This window comes from Pezoporus flaviventris, unplaced genomic scaffold (assembly GCF_033815535.1).
Source record: "Pezoporus flaviventris isolate CSIRO_AGI_PZ_B2104156 unplaced genomic scaffold, CSIRO_AGI_Pfla_v1 ptg000078l, whole genome shotgun sequence".
NCBI classification, from domain to species: domain Eukaryota; kingdom Metazoa; phylum Chordata; class Aves; order Psittaciformes; family Psittacidae; genus Pezoporus; species Pezoporus flaviventris.
The window spans coordinates 2708562-2734117 of NW_026892626.1; the positions used below are offsets into that span (position 1 = coordinate 2708562).

Below are 25556 nucleotides of genomic sequence, written 5' to 3' on the forward strand. Positions count from 1 at the left end.
AAGAATATTCTTTGATCCCTGGATGTTGTGGCAAAAAGATTCTGTTCATATATGTATTGTAAATGATTTCCTTGGAGTTTTTTTCTCAAATAATAGATGCGTCAGCTTTCTCTCTTAGCTAGTGTAGAGCATTCTCCATGGGAATAGTAGTGGGATTCTAGAAAACCTTAGCTGTGAGAAAATTAACTGTGTAACTCATTTCCAGCAGAGAAAGTGGAGTTTTAATGCATTTTTCTACTGAGATACAGGCTCTTCCTCTGCAGATAGAACAGCAGTATTAGATTAATAGAAAGGTCTTCCAGACAATTACAGGAGGAGCACATTTTAGAAAGTATCATTATTGCTGGGCTGTCATTTGAATTCTCAATGTCCTTTATTTCCTGAGAGTCATGACCTGGCACTTGGTGAGTAAGAAAAAGTGTCTAAAAGAAAATGAATTTCAGTTCCACTTCATATTGCCAACTTCTCCAGTATTGCCCTTCCTTAGTGGATTCTGAGCTTTGGCAACAGGAGATCTCAGATGTGCTGGACTCTGTGAAATGTTTCTTACCTTTGTACCACACCTGCAATTCTCCTAGTGTGTTAGATTTACTAGTATTTTGGTTTAATAATATAATATAAGCCATTGTAAAGACATATAATAATTTGGATATATATTGTGCTTTTAGTACATATGTGTGTATAGTTACTGGTTACATCTTTATTAATGAAAGAGTTAGCATTGAAATATTAGTCGTAGGACTGTGGTGTAGAGGGTAGTGATACCTCAGTCTGGGAGAAAAAGTTGCAGTCTTAACATGCATTGAAAGTCTGTGGGGCATCAGCTCTGTCTGTTAGCAAGCAATGAAATATAAAATAAAAAAAAATAATTACTTGGTCTTAAAGAGTTTTTTCTTGCTGCAAAAGAAAATGACCACATTTCAGTGTGAAAATGAAAAATGCCATAAAGGTTATACGTGATCAGACATCTGATAGAAAATACAGGGTCAGTTTTAATTAATTACTAGAATCCTAGAATATGATTATGGTGGGCAAAAAATAAGATTAATGTCTCTAGGACTGAATCCAAGGTTATTAAACGCTGGGAGGGTATTGCCTACAATATTTGTTGTGAGGTTTTTCCTTTGGGGATTTCTTCCTTCCAAGTGCAGTCATTTCATACAATCAGACAGAGATCTGATGAGGCAAAACATTTTACTTGATCTGTATGAAAAAAAAGCCTACCACTGTTCTAAATAAATTAATTTTATTTTGAAACTTGGATATATTAACAATTAGCAGTACAATACTGTGAAGTAGTTTGCTAGCATTTCTCTTCATTATTGTATCAAATGCTAGTAGTTAATCATGGAAAATTGATTTGTTTTGATTTCTTATGCTGTGAAACTGTCATTAATGTATTCTTTCTGTTGTAAATCTCTACCATCTGGAATCTTGATTTGTATTTTTTTCAATTTAAATGCTGCATTAGTTCAGTCACAGGTTTAGTCAAATAATTTCCTTTATAGTCCACTTTCATGTCTTAATGTAAGTAACAGATTCTGGCTCTGCCTGTTTGTCTGTTTACATGCTGAATAAAATCCTCTTTAATAATAAAATTGACATCACAAGTTTAAATTTTCCAGTCCATGCAGAGCAAAATCTAAATCAAGAATTGGCTCTGGTGAGTGAGTTTGCTGCATCTGCTGCTGGTGAAAGCCTGTCTGTTAATACGTATTAGTTAAAATAACATTTCTTTGCACTCAGGATTGGTATATTATGGATAAATAAAACTTATTACGTATACTTGTGTGTTAATCACATTTTTATCAAGCTATCTGAAAAAAAAAATCACACACATTGGCTCTTTGTCAGTACATGAATAGGAACGGGTGGGGTCTTTGGCAACTAACATCACAATTCTTTGGACCGTATAATAGTGTCTTTCAGCACAAATCATCATAATAGGTTATATAATTTCAAGTATGTAAAAAGCTAAAAGCAGTAAAAGATTGGGAAAGAGCACTAAACTGTTGTGATGTTCCATTTTTCTCTCTATGGTTTCTGTATCAGATCTCATTTTTTAGAAAATAAAATCTTTCTTCCCATCATCCTCATTACGGGCACAAGGTGAAATACAGGAAAAAATGAGAAAGAACATCTTGTTCATTAAGGGTGAGGGAACACTCTTAACAGGTTGTCCAGAGGTGTTGCCACTCTATCCATGGTGATATTAAAGACTGCGCAGGCCACAGTTGAGGGCAGCCTTGTACAGGGGGATTGGCTAAGCCATTTCCCGAGGTGCCTTCCAACCTCAAAGAGTCTATAAATCCATTATTCCTCAAAATCTCAACCTGCAGTTTTAACTTGAGTTGTGTTTCACATAAATCGTGGTCAAAGAAGTGTTAGCTAAATACAAGAACTCTGCCACTTTATGGACTCTTTTGCTTTGGCAATGCAAATGTTTGCATTAAAGTATATGCAAGAATAGTGTAAACAGAATTTTGTGAATATTTTCACAGATCACTGTGCTGAGTATTTTTTTTATCTTGTTTTCTAGGCCACAGCTACATGTTACAACAGTTTCTAGGTAACTGTTACATGTTCTGCTGAGCTGCAGAGCTGGATGTTCATTCTCTTGTGGTAGCTGCTCAAATGTATGCTTTAAATAAAGCAGAAAACCTGCTCAGTAAATCATCAGAAAAGAGGCTAGAGCAGGTTCTGAGAAACTGATGTCTGCGGGATGTGTTTGAACACCAGAAGAGTCGTCAGTTATCCATAATGATGATTGGATCTAATGCTCAAAAAATAGGTTGTCTTGATTTCACGGGATGGCGTTACTGGTACCATATTTGCTAGCAAAAGCTGTGTCCTTAGGTGTTTTGTGTCTGTTGTCTTTGAGTCACCAATTCAAATTGTAGTAAAAAATTCAGTGTTTTCTACCTCTCTTTCTCGCTTCGCAAATGATTCTTCCCTCCTGGAAGGTGGCATTACAAGAAGCACGGTACAGGGATACAGGTACCAACCAATAAGCAAATTTCAGTACCAACACATCAGCCACTCAAAACTAAAAGTTGTTGCCCTACAAATATTCCTCTCAAGATTTATTTAGCACTAAACAGCACATAAAGCCAAGTATCTGCTTTTGCTTTTCCAGATCACAAAGTTAATGTGGAAGAATAGGTGTTAATTCTTAGAGGGTTGAAGAATTTTTGTTTGGTTTGGATTTGGGGGTTTTCTTATCTCTATTTCAGCTGCAGTTGTCAGTGTGTCACTAAGAATATGTATATAAAGGTATGAGAGGTAAAAAGAATATTCACTTCTATACAGTACCATTGCTAGTATTAAAATGTTACTTTCAAGCATATATGAAATAAATCTTACAAGAAAATGATGGTGAGGTTCCTATGGATGTTGTATTTCTCAGTTAATTTTAAAGAAATTCAAAACTGACCCTTCTGAAGTTACTTGCAAAATATTTTAGAGGGGTACAAACATTTGCTTAGACTTTAAACTATTGGTTGTATTTCATTCAATAGGTTCATCTCAACAGAGGATAGTTTACAGCAGATACAGGCGCTGGTTTAGTATAAAGAATGAGCTAAAACTTCTTCACAGAAACATTTGTGGAATACTATTATAAATAACATCTTTAAATATACACACATCAATATGTTAACGTGTAGAGGAGAAAAACTTTTTGAAACAGTGCTTTTGCTGTGTTCTTGGCTGGTGATAGTATTAAGATGAGGTTTGCATAAACTAATAAAAATTTTAAAAGAATTGTAGGTTTATAGATTTCTGTTTGTAGGACTTTAAATCTCAGTCTCAAGGTGAAAAATCTTATTCTGCTCATGTCATTTTCTAATATTCTCTGCTTCATTTTATGTAATATATTAGTTTTATAGCTACAGAGAGGTTTCTAAAATATTCTCTTTCTTTTCTCTCTTTAGGACTTGGTTAGTGGACTGATAGTACCGAGTTTATAGCAGCAGAGAGCTCTTAGTTCACCAGTCTTTCTGGATGAATATCTAAAAGATGATTATATGAAAAAAAAGCAGCATGATTCTGAAGCATATTTCTCTAGTGTAAAACAAAATGTAAATTATAGTTAATACAGCTGTTATGCATTGGATCGCTCTTGCTTGAATTCTATACTCTCTGTATAACATAGGTAAGCAAAAGCTTACACGCATTAATCTGCAGCAATTAAACTGGTTTTGTTTTATAAAAGTTAGAATATTTTCAGGTATTGAGATGACTATTTATATGTGACTGCTGAATGTTCATTGAGATGATGCCTTTGACATCCAGGTAGTTAGGGTATGGTTATACAGTTAGTTAAGCATTGATTCAGTTCTGTTTGTAGGATAAGTAGTGTTTAGTTACATATGTGTGATACTAGTAACATGATTTTTGTACTGAATTTTTGCTTTGCCACTAAACACGCTAGGCTACGGTTGCAGCTTGGAAGTTCTTGGGGCAATTGGAAACAAGAATTTATTTCCAATTCCAGTGAGATAGCAAAATTGTACTGTCCATTGACTGTGGAATGTATGTGGTGCCAGTATTCTGCTGGTGGTGCATTATCAGATAAATCATAAGATCAAAAGCAAACAAAAAATCCCTGAAGTAATGCAAAACAATAACAATGTGAAGTGAGGAAGTTTTACATGCAGTTCTGAATAGGTTAATTTCTCAGAAAAAGAGTTGGTGATGGCATGATGCTTCTTTAAGCTATTAGTGTACCTATCTGTGCTTTCCAATAGAAAAAGTGATAGTATTCAGCTAATGCATCCTCAAACATTGTGGCTAGTGTCCAGGTTTTTACCTGCTTGCATCTTTTAAAGTGACAGCTTGTGTTGTCAACTTGGCACTGAATGAGTTCAGTATCTCTTTAACAAATCTCAGTTATGTTCTGTAACAGCAAGTAAGTACTTTGATAAAGAGGAATATAATTTACATCAACAAACTGGGAATAGAATTTGCTTAAATATGGGACTTTTAATTAGTAAAGCACCTCCTGATGCTTGAAACATGCTAATGAAACTAATTTATTGCGATGTTAATTTGTTGTTCTACTTACAAAACTATGTAGAGACATTATACAATATTTATCTTTCAGTAGAACTGTGTTGCCAAGCACTGATTATTGTTGTAGTAAAAATATCTTTGATATCTAAAATTTGATTAGAATTTTCAGATAATGCAGGAAGTTTCATTCCAAAAATGTACTGCTCTCTGGAATTTTTGCTGATGATAGAATTAAAATATTTGAAATGGAGTGGACCATTCATAACAAACATACACTCTTATTCTTGGTTTCTCCATTCCTCACTTTGTAACTGGCAGGTTTGTGTTTAGTCTCTTATAACCAATGTGGCTTGACATCAAACTTTAAAAAAGCATCATGCCTGTTCTGATCTAACTGAAATGTGAAGAAGTAGGGCAGAAGTTGTTTGATCAAAACATAGGAGAATTCATACTTAAATCTCTCTTGTTTCTGCAAGACTTGTATTATCATGTTAGCTTGTCTTATATTTTGTGTTTTGGCACATACTGACCTTGAAGATGTGTATTACATGGCATTCTACAAATGTGTTAAATTTTCCCTTCCCTCGTCTGAGTAGTTGAGATGGTTTATGAATGCTGGAGGAAAATGACAGAGGGAAAAATGCATTAAAAGGAGTAGAAACAGTGATAGAGAGGACAAGAATAAGTGGGGAGAGAGACATGATGCTTAATGTTAAAAGGCAGATGTGTTCAATATAGTAAGGAAGTAAGGGAAAATGCTGATACTTGAGGCTTTATTAGAAGCATTTGGCTTTATAAAGCTAGTTTTATCCAAACAAATGAAATGTTGTTACAGGTGTAGGTTTTGTGATCTGTTTGGGATTTAACAGATTATTTGTGAAATAATTAAAACTTTGATCCTGCTTTAAAGTATGGGACACTAAAACCATGGGTAGTCATTGGAAAAGTATGTCAAGTCTGTCAGCCTTTGTTGCAGCTCTCCTGCTCTTTTCCATGTGGTGAAGGACAGTCCTGTATCGTCCTATTTTGTTCAGGTGTAAGGTTTGCAAAATTATTTCTTTATTACCAGTGGTTAATGGTTTTAAATAGTCTGAATAAATGCTAAAATCTGTTACTTGAGGTAGAAAAAGGCTGTTATCTGTGGAAGATGAGTACTTCCATAATGCAAGCTGTAGCATAGTTTTCTTCTATTGTGTGTGCAAGATGTGGCGGGAGAGTTAAGGAAGCTCTGTTTTAACTTGAGCACATAACCGACCAAATCTTACTTAGCTTTGAGAATTTTTCCAGCACACTTCTGTCAGTTGAGAGTGTGTATGGAAAAGCACTGCCTTAAAATATTTACAGAAGGTGCCACCTATGCTGGGAAGAATAATGTATATGTACTAGCAAGAATTTTTATTTGCTCTTCTCTCTTTTGATCCCAAGGGGCAATTTGCAGTACAGAGATACCATCAGAAGTATTTTAGAAAGAAAAGCTTCTTAATCTGATTTGTGATCAGAGCATATGATATAGCCAGATTTGTGTTCTTGTTCCCTGTGTTCCTCCCCTTTCCCCTGCCAGTGTTGTGGCATTCTCTATTTCATGTTTCACAGAATTGACATCTTTCCAGCCATGTTTTTTCAACGTGCAGTTTTCTTTTGATAACCCCTCTTGAGTTAATGTATACGCATTCCAGCCAAAGAGTTTTCAGTCCATCATGGCAATAGTAGCAGCATTCACAGTCTTCAGACAGTTGCTGTGAATGGAGATGCAGTCCAAACAACCACCAGCACTCAAGATACCTGCTGACTTCAACTTGGTTGCATAGTTCCCAATGATTTATGGGAGGCATATATAATTATCAACGAGATGTGCTTTACATACAAATGTAATCCTTTACATTTCAGATCAAAATTTAAGCAAAGTGTAAATTTGGAGTCAGAATACATGTTTGGAAATTTTTAAAGCTCTTTCTGCAGTTGTTAGTCTTTCAATTGTTAAAGTTCAAAGGACTAGAAACTCTGGTTTTCTTAGTTATTCCTCTCAGTTGCATTTCTGTAGGTTGTATTTCTTTTTCCAGCAGTTGGAAAATTGAGAAATTAAGAGAAATTTGCCAGCAATGCCCAATGTGAAGAAGTTTTATTCAGGTGACAGAATCTGTTCATGTGCATGTGTGTGACTACTGCCCACCTGTTTTCTTGTTCTTGCTCATTCTTTCTTGCTCTCATGTGCATTTTCTTAGTCTTTCACTTTTAAGGCAGTACTGAGCCAGAAGTGTTTCAGTATTCAGTGTATGTACAACTGAAAAACATCTTCTCCTGCAGATTATGGGTACTAGTGAAAGTATTATTGGCACACATCCTTCTAAACTCACCCTAATGACCTCAGTGTTGTGTTGTTCCAGGACTTAAAATACCTCAAAGAAAAGGTGTTTGTCATTTGTTTGCCTTGGTGTGATGCTCAATAAAACTGGTATGTCAAACAGCAACTCCATAATACTGAAGAGTTTTATGTATTGTATTTATTGCCTCATTGTTGAGTCTTGCCATTAAACCTTCACTTTCAAATGGTATGACTCTTACACTGATTACCGTCTCAATAAAGACAGTGAGACTTGCTCTGCAAAGTTAATTGCTAGGAGTTTTTCAACCGGCCTCAGAAACAGGTATTTGTTGAGTGTATTCCATCAAGTAGATTTACATCATGCTTCTTCGTATTCAAAGTGACCTTTACAGTGCTTATGAGGAGTATAATTTAGTGTATACCATACTAGAATTGAATATTCTTCAGTCACCATTGGAACCATATGAGTGTTTGTGATCTTTTGTAGTTGCTGCAGAATAAACCCTTGTTAGTGCTGCCTGAGAAAATAAAAATGTGGAAGCAGATGCTGGGTTTGTGTGCTTGAAATTGTTGAAACAAGTGAGGGAGAGGCTACGGTATGGAGTTTCTTTTACAGGTGTAGAAATGTACAAGAAATGCTCTCCATGGTTGCAGGGCTTAAAAGACTTGGGCAAAAATCTCAAGTAGATTGACAGTAGCAGTCAAAACCCACTTTATGTATTGCTTTTGGTAGCTATTTGGTATATATCAGTTTCCTTCATAAATACCAACTTACAAAGCTCTGAAACAAATAGAGATTATGTTGAACAAAGCCATGTTCAAGGTTACAGCAAACTTCAGTATTGTACAAAACGAGCTTTTAACTGTGCTGTGCATTCTCTGATGGATCGATTTCCATCTGTCTTTGCAAATAATAAAAATGGCTGTAAGAGTTAGTGAAAATGCCAAGTTGCCTAACATGAAAATATGAAAACATAAATTTACCTAGTATTTTTTCATTTAACACCCTTACAACATGGAGAAATAACGTCACTTTAAGTCCCTCTTACTACTCTTGATTACACCTGATTCCCAGTTTGTACAAGGCAACTATTTTGCATAACTGGTTTTCTTGTTCCAGGCAGCTTGGGTTGAGGTGGTATGATGCTTGGTGTTTTACTAACAAACCATCTGGATTGAGATGCTTTGATTATATGATTTACTTCTTCGTTTTTGTCTTCCTCTTTTACTGCTTGTTAATAAACTTGGCAAGTCTTTATCAAGAGGCAGGTTTTCTAATCTATGCAGGTTTTGTTCCTAACATGTTTAACTTGGAGCAGAACAAGAAGAGGTTAAGATTTTGTTTCGTAAATGAGCACAGAGACAGTTAATTTTTGTGCCATTACAGCAGCAATCCTGTTTCCTTGGTAACAGGCAAGTCTCATGCACTCCCTTCTTAAAAAGTGAGCTCTCTAGATATTCCAGCATTCCTGTACTGCAGCAGGTGCTTCTGAAACTGGGGGCAGAGAATGGGCTCTGGAGCCAGGAAACATTTTAAGTTTTGAGGATGGGCAAAAAATGGAGAATACATTTGTAATTATCTTCTTTACTTTGCAAGCAACATAAAATTAAACCAGAAAAGGCACTTGCAAAAATATAATTTTAATCTCTGCCGTCTCTGGTTTTGTGTCAGCTATTCTTTTAAATTCACATTTCTGTCAATAAGGTTGTAATGGTGAATACTCAAAAGTACAGGTTAACTTACACCAATAAAGTAAAATCTTTAATATGCTTCAGAATTAAATCAAAACAGTTGCCATTATAAAGTATCTTGAATAAAACCATCTTAGCTGGAATGCTGATGCATTTCAGCTCCACTTCTGGATATTTAGTAATGAGTCGTCACAGGTGGAAAAAATGTTGTAGAATAGGAAAGGGGTTGTTTGTGTCTCACTACTGCAAGTGTCTGTGACTTACAACTCTCCAATACCTTCTTTGTTTGTGAAAATCCTAGCTTCTGGGACTTGTATTTTTTGAGAAAGAGTTTTCTCTTGTATGTGGTTGGGAAGTTTAGTCCTACCTTAAAGGTCAGGTTGGTGGTTTGCTCAGTTCTAGTGGTAGTAGTGGTGAAAGAGCCCCACTCCTTGAAGTCCAGGGGTAAAAATCTCCATTAACTGTCCGCTTTCTCTGCTGAGATTTTTCCATCACACATTAGCCTGTTAACTGAGAATGATGCTGCCAAAAAGTAAACTGGAACATGTAGGATATATTTGGGAATGGACTGTGGTTATATCTTGCACAGATAAGAAGTAAATTGGTAGATGAAGACAAATATTTTACATAAATGTGGAGATCACTTGTTATTTCAGTAGGCAGAGGCAACAAGTTTTTAGACATCCAGCCATTAAACTGAGAGAATATATAAAACCCTTTGCAGAGTTTTGTAGTTTAGGGTCTAAATGTGAATCACCTCATTTTCTATTGCTCATTGACAAGCCCTTACACTGATGATACACTTCCTGCATAATTGCTTGACTGGCAAGTGTTTGCCCAGGTGCATTTAGTGAGCTGAATCAGAAACTATTTTAAATTCTAAACACACACACACAATCCTCTTTCTTTTGTCCATACCTAATTCCTGAACAACAGATCCAATGTTCTTTATAGCTCATTATGCCAGTTTTGAATCTAGAACAAATTTTTACATCCTAGCTGTGGCAGGTGCAATACTGGAGAAGCTGATGCAATTGTGTGCAGCGCTGCGAAGTACCATCCTCATTCTTGATGGCATGAAAGCATTTTGCTGTGGAATATGGTATCAAACTATCACTTTACCTTTTTTTTTTTTCTTTCAGCCTTCTTCAAACTTTTTCTTTGTAATGTGGCATGATTTTCCTCAGTGAATAAAAGAATGAAGTTGTTCTTGTCAGGTTAGCCATATGTCTTAGTCAGGTTTACCTGCCACTCAAATACAGAGTTACTGTATATTTCTTATAAGCATTGTGCTTTGTACCAATGTGCTCACTTCACCCTCTTTTTACTGTCTATCAGCAGTAGTTGATCTATTTATTTAATGGCATATTGGAACAGAATTTAACCCAAGAAGATGACATTATCATATGTTAGGGGTCACAGCACAATGTCTAGGTTCTGGTTTAGGTTAATTTAACAGCAGTGCATAAAACCAGAAAAGTCCAGATTGCAACAGTAGTCGGTTGTTCACCAGAGTTATTTTAACTGGAATGACTTGTCCAGTAAGAAGTTTCAAGAGAGGTTTTCACCCTGGGAAAGTGTACTAAAAGTGCCTTAAACTAGTAGTTTTAACAAAATATATTTCAGGAGGTAGAACAGTAGAATAAAAATGCATCCAAGACTCAGTAGGATGTCTTAACAAAGCTCCAGTGTCATGCTCTGAGGTCTCTGTGGCTGAAAACCTGAAAGGCAGCAGGGTGTTGAGGTCTATGTTGTAATAAAGAAAACGTGAAATGAGGGCCAAATGAAAGATGAAGTAGCTAAATTGATTTGAAAGAGAGAACTAGATGTGTAGATTGCACAGAAGAGAATGGGTTTAGGTGGGAGCTGTGAGAACAACTTGACTCGGCTACATAGAATCAAGGCAGCGCAGGAGTTTGTTGAGAGAAGAATTTGGTGTAAAGAGAAACAGTGTATGGGAAAGTACTGGGTAATAAATGGTGGTGTGGCTGTTGATGTGAATTAGAGAAAAACTGGAGAAGGTAGGGGCTAAAAATAAAGAAGTAGAATAAGAGCAGAGGAGTGCTATGAAAAGTAACTGAAGGAGAAGACTGAGACAGTTTGGACTGAATGAAGAGAATGTATGTGGAAATGAGTTGAAAAAGAAAGATGGTGGGAAACAATGAAAAGAGGAGACATGGAATTTGTTTTCCTTTACTGATTTTGTGCACACAGGAAAGAAGCCATTTCATTAGAAGTGGCTGAGATTTGCTTTCATTTATTGAAATAACAATGGTAGCTGAAAGAGTGACAAAAGAAGAGGTTAACCACAGGCATAGAATGTTTTGCTGAAACAGTATGTAGAATGTATGTTTTTCCTTTGAAAGTAAGCCTTGAAAAAAAAACACCCATACATAGGTGATTTGGGTATTTTAACAAATTCTTATTGAGTACAAAGATTCAACTCCACCTAAGATCTTGGCATGAGAAGGCTTGGTTCAGTGAATATTCTGCATTCAGTTGTTACCCCAGCTATAGAGCAAAGTAAATGACTGATAAGAGATTCCTCTAATTTGTAGGTCTGACCAGCTTGGTGGCCATTCAGTGTCCCTGTTCTCTGGCTCCTAGGATAAAACTTTGTCTTTAATCCTCAGATCCATGAGCTCCCATTCTCTCCTCCTCATGCTCAGAATATATTTTTGCGAAGTGTGTTTTTAATTGACCTAGCAAATAATTTAATTGTCTTTTAACTAAGGAATGAGAGTTTTTCCGGTTGATAGTTTTATAAGGATGATCCTTGTGTTTTTCAGAGTATCAGCCATTAGTAATGTTTACATTTGAAAGAGATGGACAGATGTGCAGGATTGATAAAAACTCTTCTTGTAAGCATGTAGAACGTATTTCTACTTGAATAGCTAAGAAACCTGTCGGGGCTTTTCCTTTCTTCCCTTCAAATAACAGTAATTATCAAAGTTCCAGGGTTTTTTTGTGTATTAACAAATATACATGATTTGTAAGGGAAGCTAAGTGTAATACTCTTGTTTGCAATTGTCTAGTCATTTCTTTTTACAATGTAAACCAGTTTCTGACATGTTACTTGAGTAGGATTCTTCCGAAAGACAAAAAGTAGTAAAAAAAAACCCAAAACCAACCAACCTAATTAATTAAAAAAGGGGTTTATTTTCTATTTATTTTGCTAAAGTCTCTAATAAATGAGACTAGACATGTCTGGACACTTTATTTCCTAGTTCTCCTCTCTGTCCATAGCATTATGCTGCTGAAGCTGACTTTTCCAGAGGAGAGCACAGAGGAGTTTGCAGCTCCAGCAATCAATAGCTGAGAATGAGCCCAAACATTGCAGATGCCGCAGCGTTTCTGTTGTCCCTACTGTATGATGGTTTTAACCTTCCAACACGTGGGAGCTCTCATGCTTTAAACTACCAAAGCTGTACCTTTCTGTCCATTTCCAATCCAAGCCCTAAATTTTAATACAGTGTTTTAAAATGAGCACAGAATTGTCAATATCAAAGGTCCACAAACATTTAAAATCCTCAGACGTATTTTTATGTACAGTCCAATTGATCAAAGATCACCGTACTGGCAAAACAAAACAAAACAGTATTTTTATTTAATATGAGGATTTTTTTCTCTCATTATAACTTTTTAAGCTCTTCAGCAGGTGTCTGTATAGTGACAGTTACTAGAATAGACACGTAATGGTAAATGTGGATGTTAAGTGCACTTTATAGCATGGTTGTTCAGGACTGTTTCGGGTACCTTACTGCTTCATTTGGCACATGTGTGCCCAACAGATACCTCTGATAGATGTGAATAATGTTCTTTTCACAAATCCTTCCCTTCTTGAGCAAGTTTCTTGCACACTACCTTACAGAACCTCATGGTTAGTAGAATCTGATATTGGGCTTCATGACAATTATAAACCTAAAGCATTGATACCCACTTAATTACTCTTGTTGGCCATGGCAGTAGTGTTGGCAAAGAACACAAGTTAAACAAAAGCACCCTTGCCCAAATTACATGAATTCCCTGAATTGAAATTGCGGCTTTCAAAGCTTACTTTTTGGCCTCCTAAATCCTGCAAACCAGTTTGTAATATTTATTCTACACCTGTGCTTAAACTGGCTGATCTATAATTGCTAAAGTTTCTCTTTCTGACGATTAATTTAAGCAAATTGCAAGCTTTAGATTTTCACAGTCAAATAGCATCAGTAGCTGCAGACTGTGTAACAACTAGTCCAAGAGAGAGATCTCGGAGAACTTCTAGGTAGGGAAAGGGAACCATCTGCAGATCTCTTACAGAAAATAAGCTGCACCACCAGAAAGTGTTTTGGAAACTATTCCTATAAACACGTTGTTTTGTAAGAAGCCATCTGGTCAGTCAGAGCCGTCTGTGTGCAAGTGCAGCTGGGTAGGAGAGCTCAGGGATCCATAGCGCTCAGTTACCAGTCATGAGCTTCGAAACAAAGCCTTGGTGGAGACCCCTTTTAATGATGTGTTATTCCACTGTGTACAGTGAGAGCTGCAATGCTCCAAAACAGGATCTGCCTTTTGGAGTGGCAGAGTACTGGAAAAGCCCATGACATTTCCACAAAGAGAACTTTTCAAGTTAACGTTCTCCATGCATCTGAAGGCAGGTTTCAGGTAGGTAGTGTAGTGTGAGGGCTTTGAGCAGATGGGATTGTGTACTATCTATATTGACAGGTTCTCACAGCCCAGATCGCTTGTGATGTTTTTTTTTATTTTATTCTTATTTTTAAATTAGAATTTGAAATGTGCAACTAAAGAGGGAAGTCCTTATTTAAATACCTGTCCCTAGAATGAGTAGTAACTGATTAATGGGACTAAAAAATCCTATGTAATCTCTTATTTATAATATATTTCTATTGCATTTATCATACATTTGGAAGTTGCACACTATGCAATTCTGGCACTTCATTAGGTTTTTGGAGCCATACTGTTCTACCACAGGGTGAGGTTACTTCTCCTCCTGTCTTTCTTTGTTATGTTAGAAGGAACTTAAGGGCTTCTGACTGACTTTAACCAGTCTGCATGGCAAAATATATCACTGGAAACTACACTAGCCTGGCCTGGGTGACATGACCTGGACAAAACTCAGTCTGGAGGTTCATGAGAAGTTCGTATCTCTACTTCGAAATAATTATATAGGGTCATAAAACTGGTAGACACAGTTTATAAGAGAGAACTTCAGGTACAGACAAGAATTACGTAAATTCAGAGTGTATGTTCAAGAGAAAGTGTTTGACTTGCCATTTTCAGCTTGTATTATACTATAAGGGAAGCTTTATTATTTGGCAACAATGCAGATCATCTGAAAAATCACACTTTCTCAAGGATTTCTAGTATGTGGACGAATGGAAGAACACACAGAGCAGTAAGTGCGTATTTATTTGCTGTATGAAGGCAGCACTCTCCAGTGAGAGCGTGACTTTTTTGGGTTTTATACCCAAGGGGCTGAGTAGCATGACCTGATGGGTTAGCCGCATCTCCTTTTAGTCAGGGCAACCTGTGTTCTCTCTTCAGCTTCCACTGAAATGGTATTTTTTCCAGTGTACTTGATAGAGACAAACAACAAACGATTCCTGTAGGTCACTGTGCTTCCGTTTCCTACTGCTCAGAGTCACAGTGGGGCACAGCCAGCACCAGCCCAATGCTGTTTCTGTGCTGTAGCCCATGCATCAGCCCTTGGTGCAGAAGTAGTCGCTCCAGGTTAAGAAAAGGACCTTTTTCATATTGGGTGGTTTTCTCTGACATTTGCAAATATTTTTGGCACAGGATAGCATTTGCAATTTGGCATAGTGTATTAATGCAATCCACTGTCAGAAATACCACAAACCAAGCTCTCAAAAGTGGGTTCATGATGTTAGCTACAGATCTCCTGAAATGTCAATGTCTCCCTTTAATTGCCCATGAGGAATCTTTTGTGGAAAGAAAAAGAAAAGGGGGAGGGGGAGAGAGAAGGAATTAGGACTGAAAATACACTGTTCTTTAAATCAGAACGTGTGTGTGTAAATACGCTTTCATCTGTGAATTTTACTTCATTACAAGAATGGCAGGTTTGTTTGTTTGATTTTTTTAAATTAATTTTCTAATGAGTCATAGAATGGTTTGGGTTGGAAAGGGCCTCAAGATCATCCAGTTCTAACCCCCTGCCATGAGCAGGGATGCCTCACACTAGACCGTGTCATCCAAGGCTCTGTCCTACCTGGCCTTGAACACTGCCAGGGATGGGGCATTTACCACTTCTTGGAGCAGTCTGTTCCAGTGCCTCACCACCCTCACAGTAAAGAGCTTCTTCCTTATATCTAACCTGAGTTTCCACTATCTCAGTTTGAACCCATTACCCTTTTTCCTATCGCTACAGTCCCTAATGAAGAATCCGTTTTCAGCATCCTTGTAGGCCCCCTTCAGATACTGGAAGGCTGCTATGAGGTCTCCACATGACTTTGAAGTTCTTCTCTTCATGTAATTGTTAGATTTGGAGTATTGCAAGAAAAGACCTATTCTGTAATTCTTATTTCACTGGATATAAAACCAAAGGTAAGGTCTAACTGCTTTTCCATGGTGGAAAAGGTTTTGAGGAGTGAAAGAGGCTTTGCTGAGAGATGGATATGTAAGCTTTATTCTTTTCTCTTAGCATATAAACCAGTAAGGAATAGTCATGAAGACGTGGTTCAGAAAAATCTGTTTATACACCTTATATTGCAGTTTTCCAGTGCTTATCCGTGTTCCTTCCTGTGCAACGTTGACAGTAATGGATAAATGGATGCATCCATTCAAATACATGAAGCAAATAATCTTCATAAGGGAGGTATCTCTGTAGTTGTGCATGTGCTTGGCTTTAATCCACACCATAACAAGTTTGTTTATGCCTCAGTGCATGGTTTTTCAAAAGGAGGTGGTTTTTTTCCTCATTTGAAGTTGTATTAAAATATATTTCAGCAGCCATCAGTTTCTCATGTGAAAGCAGCATGAATTAGCTGCAGGCCATCGCTGAAATTCAAAACATCCTCCAGAAGCTTTGTTCCTTGGTTTTGTTGATCTGCCAGCTATAAACATAGTCCATTCAATTCTGTTGTATTTCAGCTGCTATTTTTATGGTGTATCTTTAATGCATTTGGCACTTCTGTGGTGATAGCAGAATCCATGAAGAATTAGCTGAAGGATGCTAGAATAAGTTGGTGTAATTATAGGCACTCATCTATTAATAACAAAAATTAATGGTTGCATGCATACTTCTCTGCAAGAAAGTGGTTGTTGCTAGTTTTTAAGGGATGTTCTTTAGACAGCTTCTGAGATCACCAGTACCTTCTCTGTAGGTACAAATTAGGCCAAGTATCAGGTCAGAAATGCAAAATTAGCTGGACTGTTGAGGTTTGTGCAGGTGTAACAGAGGCAGCCTCATCACACAGTTCTGGTTCACTTGCAGCATGCAGAGGTTGCACAGGTATCCTTTCTACATTTGGTCCCCTTGCTGTTTCAGCATGTCCCTAACCCGGGGACTGGAGTACTTTGCAGATTTACATCAGTCTAAGTATAACATCGGGTTATTCTTGGCTATGATGCTGTAGTCAGAACAGCTTGCAGATTTCCTAATGCAGATCTGCTTTATAGTGAAACAGGCTTCTTCAGTTTACTCTTACTAAAATAACCCAATTTTAGACAGAAATTACAGGAAGGATTTGTACTGGGTTGGTTGATGTCACTGTCTCCAAGAGCAAACCAGGGTAATTTTTCTTCGAATCTTCACCTACTAATTACACAGTCCCCCAGGGCTTGATTATACCAACAGCAGTATGAAGGTTTATTTTTAGGTGAAGATTTTAAAAGTGTAAGACAGTTATGCTTTAGAGTTTAGTAAAACGCATGATACGTAGTAATCAGGACCGCTAATGAGTGTGTCTGCAGGGGTTGCTGTTCACTGTACACAGTGTTAGAAATCTGTGCCTTGTAAACAGTTTGCGTAAAATTGCTTAATTTTGCAACTGCAAAATGGGCTGAAGAGCCTGTTTCTTACTGTTCCATGTCTGGTATAGCTCTGAAGTTTCTGAAATTTTATTCTGACTTTTAAGAGTTCATAAGCCAATTCTTTATAGGAGATTTAATTTGTTAGTCTTAATACAGTTTCTGGGTAAATAAATACACTGAACAGCTCTGAATGTCTGTCTCCTTTAAAAATCTTTCAGTGAAAGACTCCTACATATTAAAAGAGATAAATCGTGAAGCAGTAGCTGTTGACAGTAGCTAGGTATGACCAAAGGGGAATAAAATGGGGCTGGTTTGCATTGTCAGGCAGACTGAATATTTTATCATATTTGTGCTGTTAGTGCTGCAGCAGAGTCAAATGCATCTAAATCCTGAAGGCTCTGATAAAATCCAGTGCTGCCTCGTAAGCACAGGGCAGCTGTATGTATAAGATTAAAAATGATTCGTGTCTAACTGCAGAGCTGTTGATACTGCAGTCGAGTGAATATCACCTGTGCACTTTGTAGGGCATAAATAGTCTTCATATTGCATCAGGGCAGCCGTTTGCTTTTCAGGTGGGTGCAGTTGTATTCAAGGAGGAGCATGCTGCATTTGGGTTCTTCTGAGACTTTTCTCCTGTTGCTTGAAAGGAGAACTACCCTAACAAAGATAAAATTCTGCATCATCATACTGCCTTCTGGTGCAGTATCCATTCATATGTAGTATTGACTTCTCCAGAAAGATGCTTCACCCATCTATTTCTAAACCAGGGAAAGTGATACCTCAGCAGCTTTTTCAGTTTCCATTTAGCTCAACATTTATTCAGAGCCATAAAATGTCCTGTATCAAGGGTGGCTAGACTTTTAACACCAAAGACTTCACGTGGCCGAAAGCCACAGAACACAGAGGCAAGGAGAGGAGGAACTTCCTGGGGAGTTCATAGGTAAAAGATGAAAGTGCGTTACAGAAGCAAATACTTTGGGTAGCAACAGGCTTCTCTATGTAGCTGAGAGCTGAGAATATTCAGCAGCTCCTGAGCTGCTACTCCCCAGTTGCCAGGCATGAGCTCCAGTGCTGGAGTTGCACTTAAATGCCTGCCAGGCATATGAGAGTCCAGCGGGTCACTGTTCTGAATTGATTTTTCTTTCATACTCTGGCAAGGAGCAAGCTTATGGTAAATTTTGCTTATTTTTATTCCAGACTCAGTGGCAAAGTTACATTTGCATTAAAGAAGGGACTAAGGTGGTGTACTTTTTAAAGATTCTGAATCTGATGATACCTGGAGAACTGACCCCAAAATTTCAGGAGATCATGGCCAGCAGTGTGCTATGCATTTAACTGCCCTGGAGTAGAGAGAGCAAATTTTGCTTCCTGTTAGCCTAATTTGGAGTTGGAATTCAAAAAAGAGATGAGCCTTTATTTGTCAGTGCTGTTTTCTGTCTTAGAGAGAAAAGAATTGAAATCTGACTCAAAAGGAAATGTGATTTTGATTGCTTATTACTGTGGTCGTCTTTTTGCTGTCGAGCCTGATCCTAGCTTAGTGTCTGTCTAATCCATCAAGAGCACTGCAACCCTGGGCTGGCCCCCAGCGTCATTTACTGGGCAGTGTCGTACCTCCTTTGATTAGATTCTCTTTCTGTGTTGGATTAAATGTAAACATTACTCCTTGTCTTCATTACCAAGAACAAAGTCGGCATTTCCCGTGTTATTCTGTGGACAGTACTCGATTCTGCACTTTATTTACACATTTTCCCATCTTGATACTTTTGTTTATTTAGAGACTACAGGGTTCATTCACTATGCCAAGTCTCAACTGTCTCTCTGTGGTTCTGTTTCCAGGGGCAGGTGAAGTATTTTCTATGTGTTACCCAGCTCAGTGTGAGTATTTATACATTTATTTATTTATTTATTTTAGCTTAGGGAAAAGAAAAAATAATAGGCTAAAATGAAGAACAATCTGAGAGCTCCCAAAGGTTAAAATTCAGACCTAATTTTTTGAGTGTTTAGCTCCTGGATCACTATTAGTATCTCGCTGATGTAGTGCAGTAAGGTGTCCTTAGTATTTAAAACTAAGAAGAAACCCCCAAAAGAGTGATTGCTATAAAGCACTGTTCTTTACTGTTATTGCTGACATATTTTCCAGAAGAGGGTTGTGATTCTCTGGGATTCTGTGAGCAGTGTTTATTTGTCCCTTTTTCTCCTTCATAGTTATTACTGTTAACATGACTTCCATTTTAATCTAGACCTGTCCCTGGGAATGATCATGGCAGCTCTTTTCAGCCTTCTTGCATGTGTTAATATCGTGCTGTAATCTTCATGAGAAATGAAGATGCTTGAGAGAAGCAGCTGATACTTCTTAACTTCATGGAGCAATTAAAACTCAAGCACTTGCTTGGAAGATCAAAACATGTTTTGATCACAACTTTTCTTTATCATTCCATTTGCTTTTATGGTAGTTTTAAAAGAAGGGGTTTGTTCATAAAAATAAAATAATAATGGCAGTTTTTTGTGCAGGTTGTTTTTATGCTGCTCAGTTTGCTTGCAAAACTCAGCAAGTTGCATTATTCCCATGCAGACTACTGAAACTATATTGAAAAGTGTAGCTACTAGTGCTTTTTGGCAGATACTCTTGCCTGGCTGAATGTGGAGGAAAGTTGAGTGAAGGAGCATGGAGGGGACAAAGTGTCTCTACAGGAGACAGCAGCAACAGCTCTGAACGAATGCACTAGCAGCTGTTTGCTGTTGGTGTGAATGGGAATGGGGGTCTGGTAACTGCACTGTGTTACTCCCAGAGCTGAGTTGTCCGGGCTCCAAGGTTTAAAGTCAGACATGGTGAAGGAAGGCAGGAATATGCGCTGAGTTTGCAACTGGCATTAGCCAAAGGGACCTCACGTGGAGTACTGTGTCCAGGTCTGGAGTCCACAGTACAGGAACAATTTGGTCCTATTGGAGAGGATCTATAGCAGGGCCACAGAAATGATCAGAGGGATGGAGCATCTCTTCTATGAGGAAAGGCTGAGAGAGTTGGGGTTGTTCAGCCTGGAGAAGAGAAGGCTCTGGGGAGACCCTACTGTGGCTTTTCAGTGCTTAAAAGGGGTCTATAAGAAAGATGGGGAAAGACTTTTTAGCAGGGCCTGTTGTGACAGGACAAGAGGTGATGGTTTTAAACTAAAAGAGGGAGATTGAGGCTGGACGTGAGGAAGAAATTCTTTACAATGAGGGTTGTAAAATCCTGGCACAAGTTGCCCAGAGAGGTGGTGGATGCCCCATCCCTGGAGACATTCAAGGCCAGGCTGGATGTGGTTATGGGCAACCTGATGTAGTTGAAGATGTCCCTGCTCATTGCAGGGGGGTTAGATGAGATAAGCTTCGAAGTTCCCTTCCAACCCAAACTTTTCCGTGATTCTGTGAGTGTATTGGCGAGCTCAGTGTCTGCTGAAGGAGAGGGATGAACAGGTAGGAAAAGAAATGCTTTTAGGTTTCAGACTTTTTCTTCTCTGTGATGTTGGTAAAGTTAGGCAAATTAGAGGAGATGGCAACCCTTTCTTTCCCCCCACCCGCCTCTTCTCCCAAAAGGTGGTCAACTTTGCATTTTTCTGATCTGTAAAGCAGAAGGTGGGTAGCTCACAAGTGTTGATATATATATATCAACTCCTTTTACTGGCTTCTCATACACTGGTGTCTTGAGACCACACTTCCTGCAGGCTTCCTGTTGTTACTTCCAGTGCCAATCGTATTGATTATGAGCTGCTTAAAAGTTGATTTGGTAACCTGTCTCCATTCCATGTCATTTTTGTGTGCAAGCAGTTTGTGCAAATGGAGGAGGAATTGCTTGGCTAGTCACTGCAATGCACTGCTATCTCAGCACATCAAAATTGCTACTTGTCAAACAAAAGTTTTACTCCTTTTATTTTCACATATATGATGCATTGTGAATCCTGATGCACGACTTCATTTTTAAATACCTCAATATTTTCAAGAAAAATGTATCCTAGATCTGTCTGTGCTTTCTTTAAAGATGATCATTATGGTACTAGCAGGAAAAAATATATCCAGGTGTTCACTGAACGCTGTTCTTATGAAATCAGATCATGCAATTTTGTTATTATATGCACAGCCTTGGAACATGATCTGCTTCTGAGGCATTGGTTCATTAAATTACCTGTCAAAGGAAAGTGGTAGGTTATGCTGCTTGCACAGAGCCAGCTAACCCCAACAGAACAAAATGTTGGTGATTTCTAGGTGGAAATGGATGCTGTAGCCCAACTTCCTGCCTTTCAGCTAATCAGTGAAATACACAAACCAATTATAGCAATTATAACTAAATCATGTATTCTGATGAACTTTCTCTTACATGTGTGTTCAGTGGTTTCTGGCTTTCTAGTGAGTTGTGAAGAGATCATTTGTGTGAATAACATATTTATGCATTATGTTATTCTGGCAGAGGCAGCGCAAGAAGCAGAAAGGAAACGTTCCCAAATGCAGATGTCATTATGTATTAGAAAACCAAGAAACAAGACTTCAGGCATTTCTCAGATGTAAATTCAGGAAAGGTCATTTTACAGGTTTCTGAGCATTTCCTGAATGAGACTGTATTTCATCCAAAATCAGTTGTAGGTATTATTCATTGTATAGTGTATAGCTAATGGATACAAAACATTTGATGTACTGTAACCATTCAACTTCACAGTAAAGTTAGTGGAAGCAAACAAAGATCCCATCATCAGTATTAGGTACAGTGTCATGGTTTACAGAAATATTCAAATATCAGTTCAGATGATGCTTATGAAGGAAATTTTCATACTGGTGTGGAAACTGATTTGTAGCACGAGAACATTCAAGTTAGGATCATTCAAATTATAACAACTGGAAGCATGATTCTGTGTTTGTAATTATTTCACAGCAGGAAGAGATTGAATACGTCACTGAATACTGTGTTGTGCTGTACAAATATGTATGCGGAAGTAGAAGGAGTTGTATATTAATTGAATAGTTGGATAGAATATTAGAATTAATGCTTTCCATCTCTTGATCAATTCAGATCTAAGCATGATAGGAAATTATTTGTTTTTTAACCTGGCAACTTTAATAGCATCTTCAGGATTTTCAGTGACAGAGTGAGCTGTAGAGGGATTATCTTACCCATATCTTTCTGTTTCTTCTGTTACTAGGTAACTATTTAAACATCCCAACTCAGTCATCTGAATTAATAGCTGGAGATCACTGTTTCTCATTAATAATTGTATTTCATTTCTACAAAATTGGGAGTGATGGCAGAACTGTGGCTCCAATTATTTTTACACTTCAGCAACTGGAAACAAGGATTTTACCTAGATCACTGCAAAGCAGGAGTTACTAGGGTGTGTAAAAAGATTTGATGAAATCAGAGTCGTAGTTAATAATGCCACTAAACAGGTATTTTAGCTGATTTTAATTGGCAGAAGAAGGTGCTGAGATTTGCTGTATTGGCAAGTCAGAATTAGTTCTCATGTGTCTAAGAAGAATCTCTTAGTATAAGTATAGGCATTGTTTTGAGGGGGCTGCCTGCCTGAATCCAGTTTACCACATTAAATATGGGGTCATGTCCAAAAATTATCATATCAAACAGCACTATTAATAATGCAAGAAACTGGTGAAACCAAATTTATCTGCCAGCTAATGCCTTTCTTCATGAGGTATGTTTAATACAACTGAAGCAAAACTAGAATCAGGAATGCCTCCACAGATGCTTTTGCATGTGAGATATATATATATTAAAAAATATCCTGAGCTTTGCTACCCTCCCAGGATGTGCTTGTTACTTCTGCTCTCTGATCTCTGGCTGGTACAAAAGTATCTCCAGTTACAGACATGTTATATTCTTATGAGAAATTCCTCTCTAATTTTATCCTGAAGACAATGAGATGGGAAATAAATTTTTTAATTTAAATGTTCGCAGTTATCAGCCGAGAGAGTACTGCGGTTTCATATGCTAAATGCATAAAGAAAAAGACAAATGCAGTTTACATTTTGATAACACAGAAAGCAATAAATGAAAGGTATGAAGCTGATTTAGAAGAGCAGTTACTTAAGCTATTTTCTATAGATGTACCTCAGCCAGAACTTGGCACCAAGACAAAATCAATGAAGCTGAATTGATATCCAAACACTGGACAGATCAATCGGGAATGCTTAAAAGCTAAACAATGATCTGGAAGGAAGAAGAAATTGATTGCATCAGTAGGTCGCTCTTTAATTCAGAATGGGACAAGGCGAGAGTGGAGAAAAGAACTTGAGCCTTTAATAGTTGAACATTCCACTGCTGAACACGGTAATGCCTAGCAAGTATCCGGCTGCCTGCCAGGCTCAGCCAGGAAAACTAAACCCTGAGAAGTCTTCAAGTGGCTATGAAGGTAAAAGAAATAAGAATGTTACATTAAAACTGAGCAGGTGAAACTCAGAGGTGTAGAAGAGACAGTGAGGGCTTACCACAGGGATTTGCCGTAGCTGTCCTGGAGGAGTTGATTTAGAATAGCTACTCCCTGGTTTAGATTTACATATTTTAAATTTGTATTTTAATTTAAATAAAACTACCAGCTGTAGGTGAACCCTTATCTCAACCTCCCAAAAAAGTAGCCTAGAAACTGTTGCCGCTGAATGATACAAATGAGAGGATTTGCAAACACTGCGTGTAGGTATGCTGGTGCCTTCTTCCTCAAACCCAAACACACATCAGCAAAAATAGATTCAGAAGAAGTGTCTCAATTTCATCTTCATGTGCATTTGCCAGAAATTGTGACAGGATCATTTTAAGGTCTTCATTAGCTCTGCCCAGTAGTTCATGAAATACCTGACCTGTTGAACAGACTAGAGGTTTAAAAAGGTGTCGTGTTTAGTGCCAGAGAGTCTGTAAGTATCATTTGACCTCAAAGCCAGAACCAAATTATTAATTCCAGTAACAGGAGGCGGAAGAGATGGGCAATTAATCTTTTCCTCCTGCTTGATTATCATGCATTTTGGGAGTGGATCATTTCTTTCCCAAATTTAATAGTTAAACTTCCTGGCTATTATTTGAAAGTCAGTATTTTAATTGTAGAGTAAAAAGCTAGAGCTGAAACAGACAAGTGAGGTGGCAAGTTTCCTTATCAGGTTTTGGAGGAGGGAAGATGGGAAGGGGCTTAAGAGATACACTTTTATAAATGTATGATTTCTTTTTAATACTCCAGCCTTTTTTCTCCGTACATCATCTGTTTCCATGGAAGTTGGTCAATTTAATTTCAGCTCCAGTTTGCTTTCTCATGCTGAATGCGTGAAGTTCTAATTCCTCAGCTCTAAGTTGGTTTCTTTAATCCTACATAACATAATGATTTGTCTCAGAATTTGGATTGCCTTTATGAAAATTAGCTAAGACATTTAAGACAAATTATCTCTAATTTGGTTATTAGATATAATCTCATTCTGCAGTAGCATCATTTAAATTAGCAGAATTACTTCTAGTTTTTGGCCTTCATTCACAGGCACTGGTGTTCATCTAATTATCCTAAGATGATCTTGTTAACCTCAGCCCTGCTTATCTTATATTAATTCATATCTATTCATTTTAGGGGAATTCATTTTACACCTTTGGTAATTTTTTCTTTGGGCATTTTTCCTACAGGAGGGAAAAGTGGCTTCCCAGTGAGTGACACTAGTGTCATGTTGAGGACATGCCAGCAGGAGGAGCTTGTGTATTGAAATGTACTTTCAATAGTAATGATAACACTGCTTGCTTCTGCAATGTGCATCTGTAAAGGAGCTGCCTGTCTGCCTGATAAAGCTAAAGTACTATCAGCAGTGGTATCATCATGATGGTAAATTAACCTATTTTAGATTGAGAAAAGCCCAATGAGGTGAAAATTTATTTGATTCCATTGCATACTTGATATTTAGATGCTTTTATGTTTATGTGTTCTGAAAAATACGTTTTAACACAGAATCAAGCTTCTGAAGACAGTATCTTACGCTCTATTAGAATATCAACACTGCATCACTGCAATTTTATAAATAGTGTAAAAATAATGACTAATAATATTCATGTTACTAAAAAAATCCATGCTAATGAGCACAGCTGAAATTGGATTCACATGATCAGAATTCTCTACAGCAATTTAGCCAGCCTTGCTGAGTTTCCAGATAAAAATCATAAGGCCAGGGTTGGAAGTTCAGTTATCCTGTGCTACCAAGTATTAATAACACACACTAAATACATTTTTAGTTTTTTCTTTTAGTGACAAGAAAAATAAGGAATTAAAGATCTAACTTGTTCATCTTGATACTAAAGAAGACAAGGATGTATACCACAGGTATTTGATGCAGTTTTTCATGTGAAGGACTTCCTAGTTACCCAGAAAGACTAAATACTATTATAGGAATGTGGTGAATTTTAATTTAGAAAAATCTTTTTTTCTTTTAACTAAGGTTATTTTAGAGTGTTGTGCTCAGAAATTTAGACAAGTAAGCCACTGCCATTAAAAACACAGAGTTTTGTTTTCTGTTAATATTTAGCATCTGAACTGGACACAATTTT

At 37.5% G+C, this 25556-nt stretch overlaps 1 protein-coding gene across 2 annotated transcripts in view; it reads left to right on the forward strand.

Annotated features, from left to right (window-relative positions):
* SNX29 (sorting nexin 29) overlaps positions 1–25556 on the forward strand; it is a 120865-nt gene that overhangs the window by 88637 nt on the left and 6672 nt on the right. Inside the window, exon 21 of one of the 2 annotated variants that reach the window (XM_061473281.1) lies at positions 2540–2569. The exons of the other annotated variant lie outside the window; for it this stretch is intronic. Within the exon in view, the coding sequence (XP_061329265.1) occupies positions 2540–2569 (30 nt within the window). The remainder of the gene's footprint in view (positions 1–2539; positions 2570–25556) is intronic. 2 annotated transcript variants of the gene reach the window in all.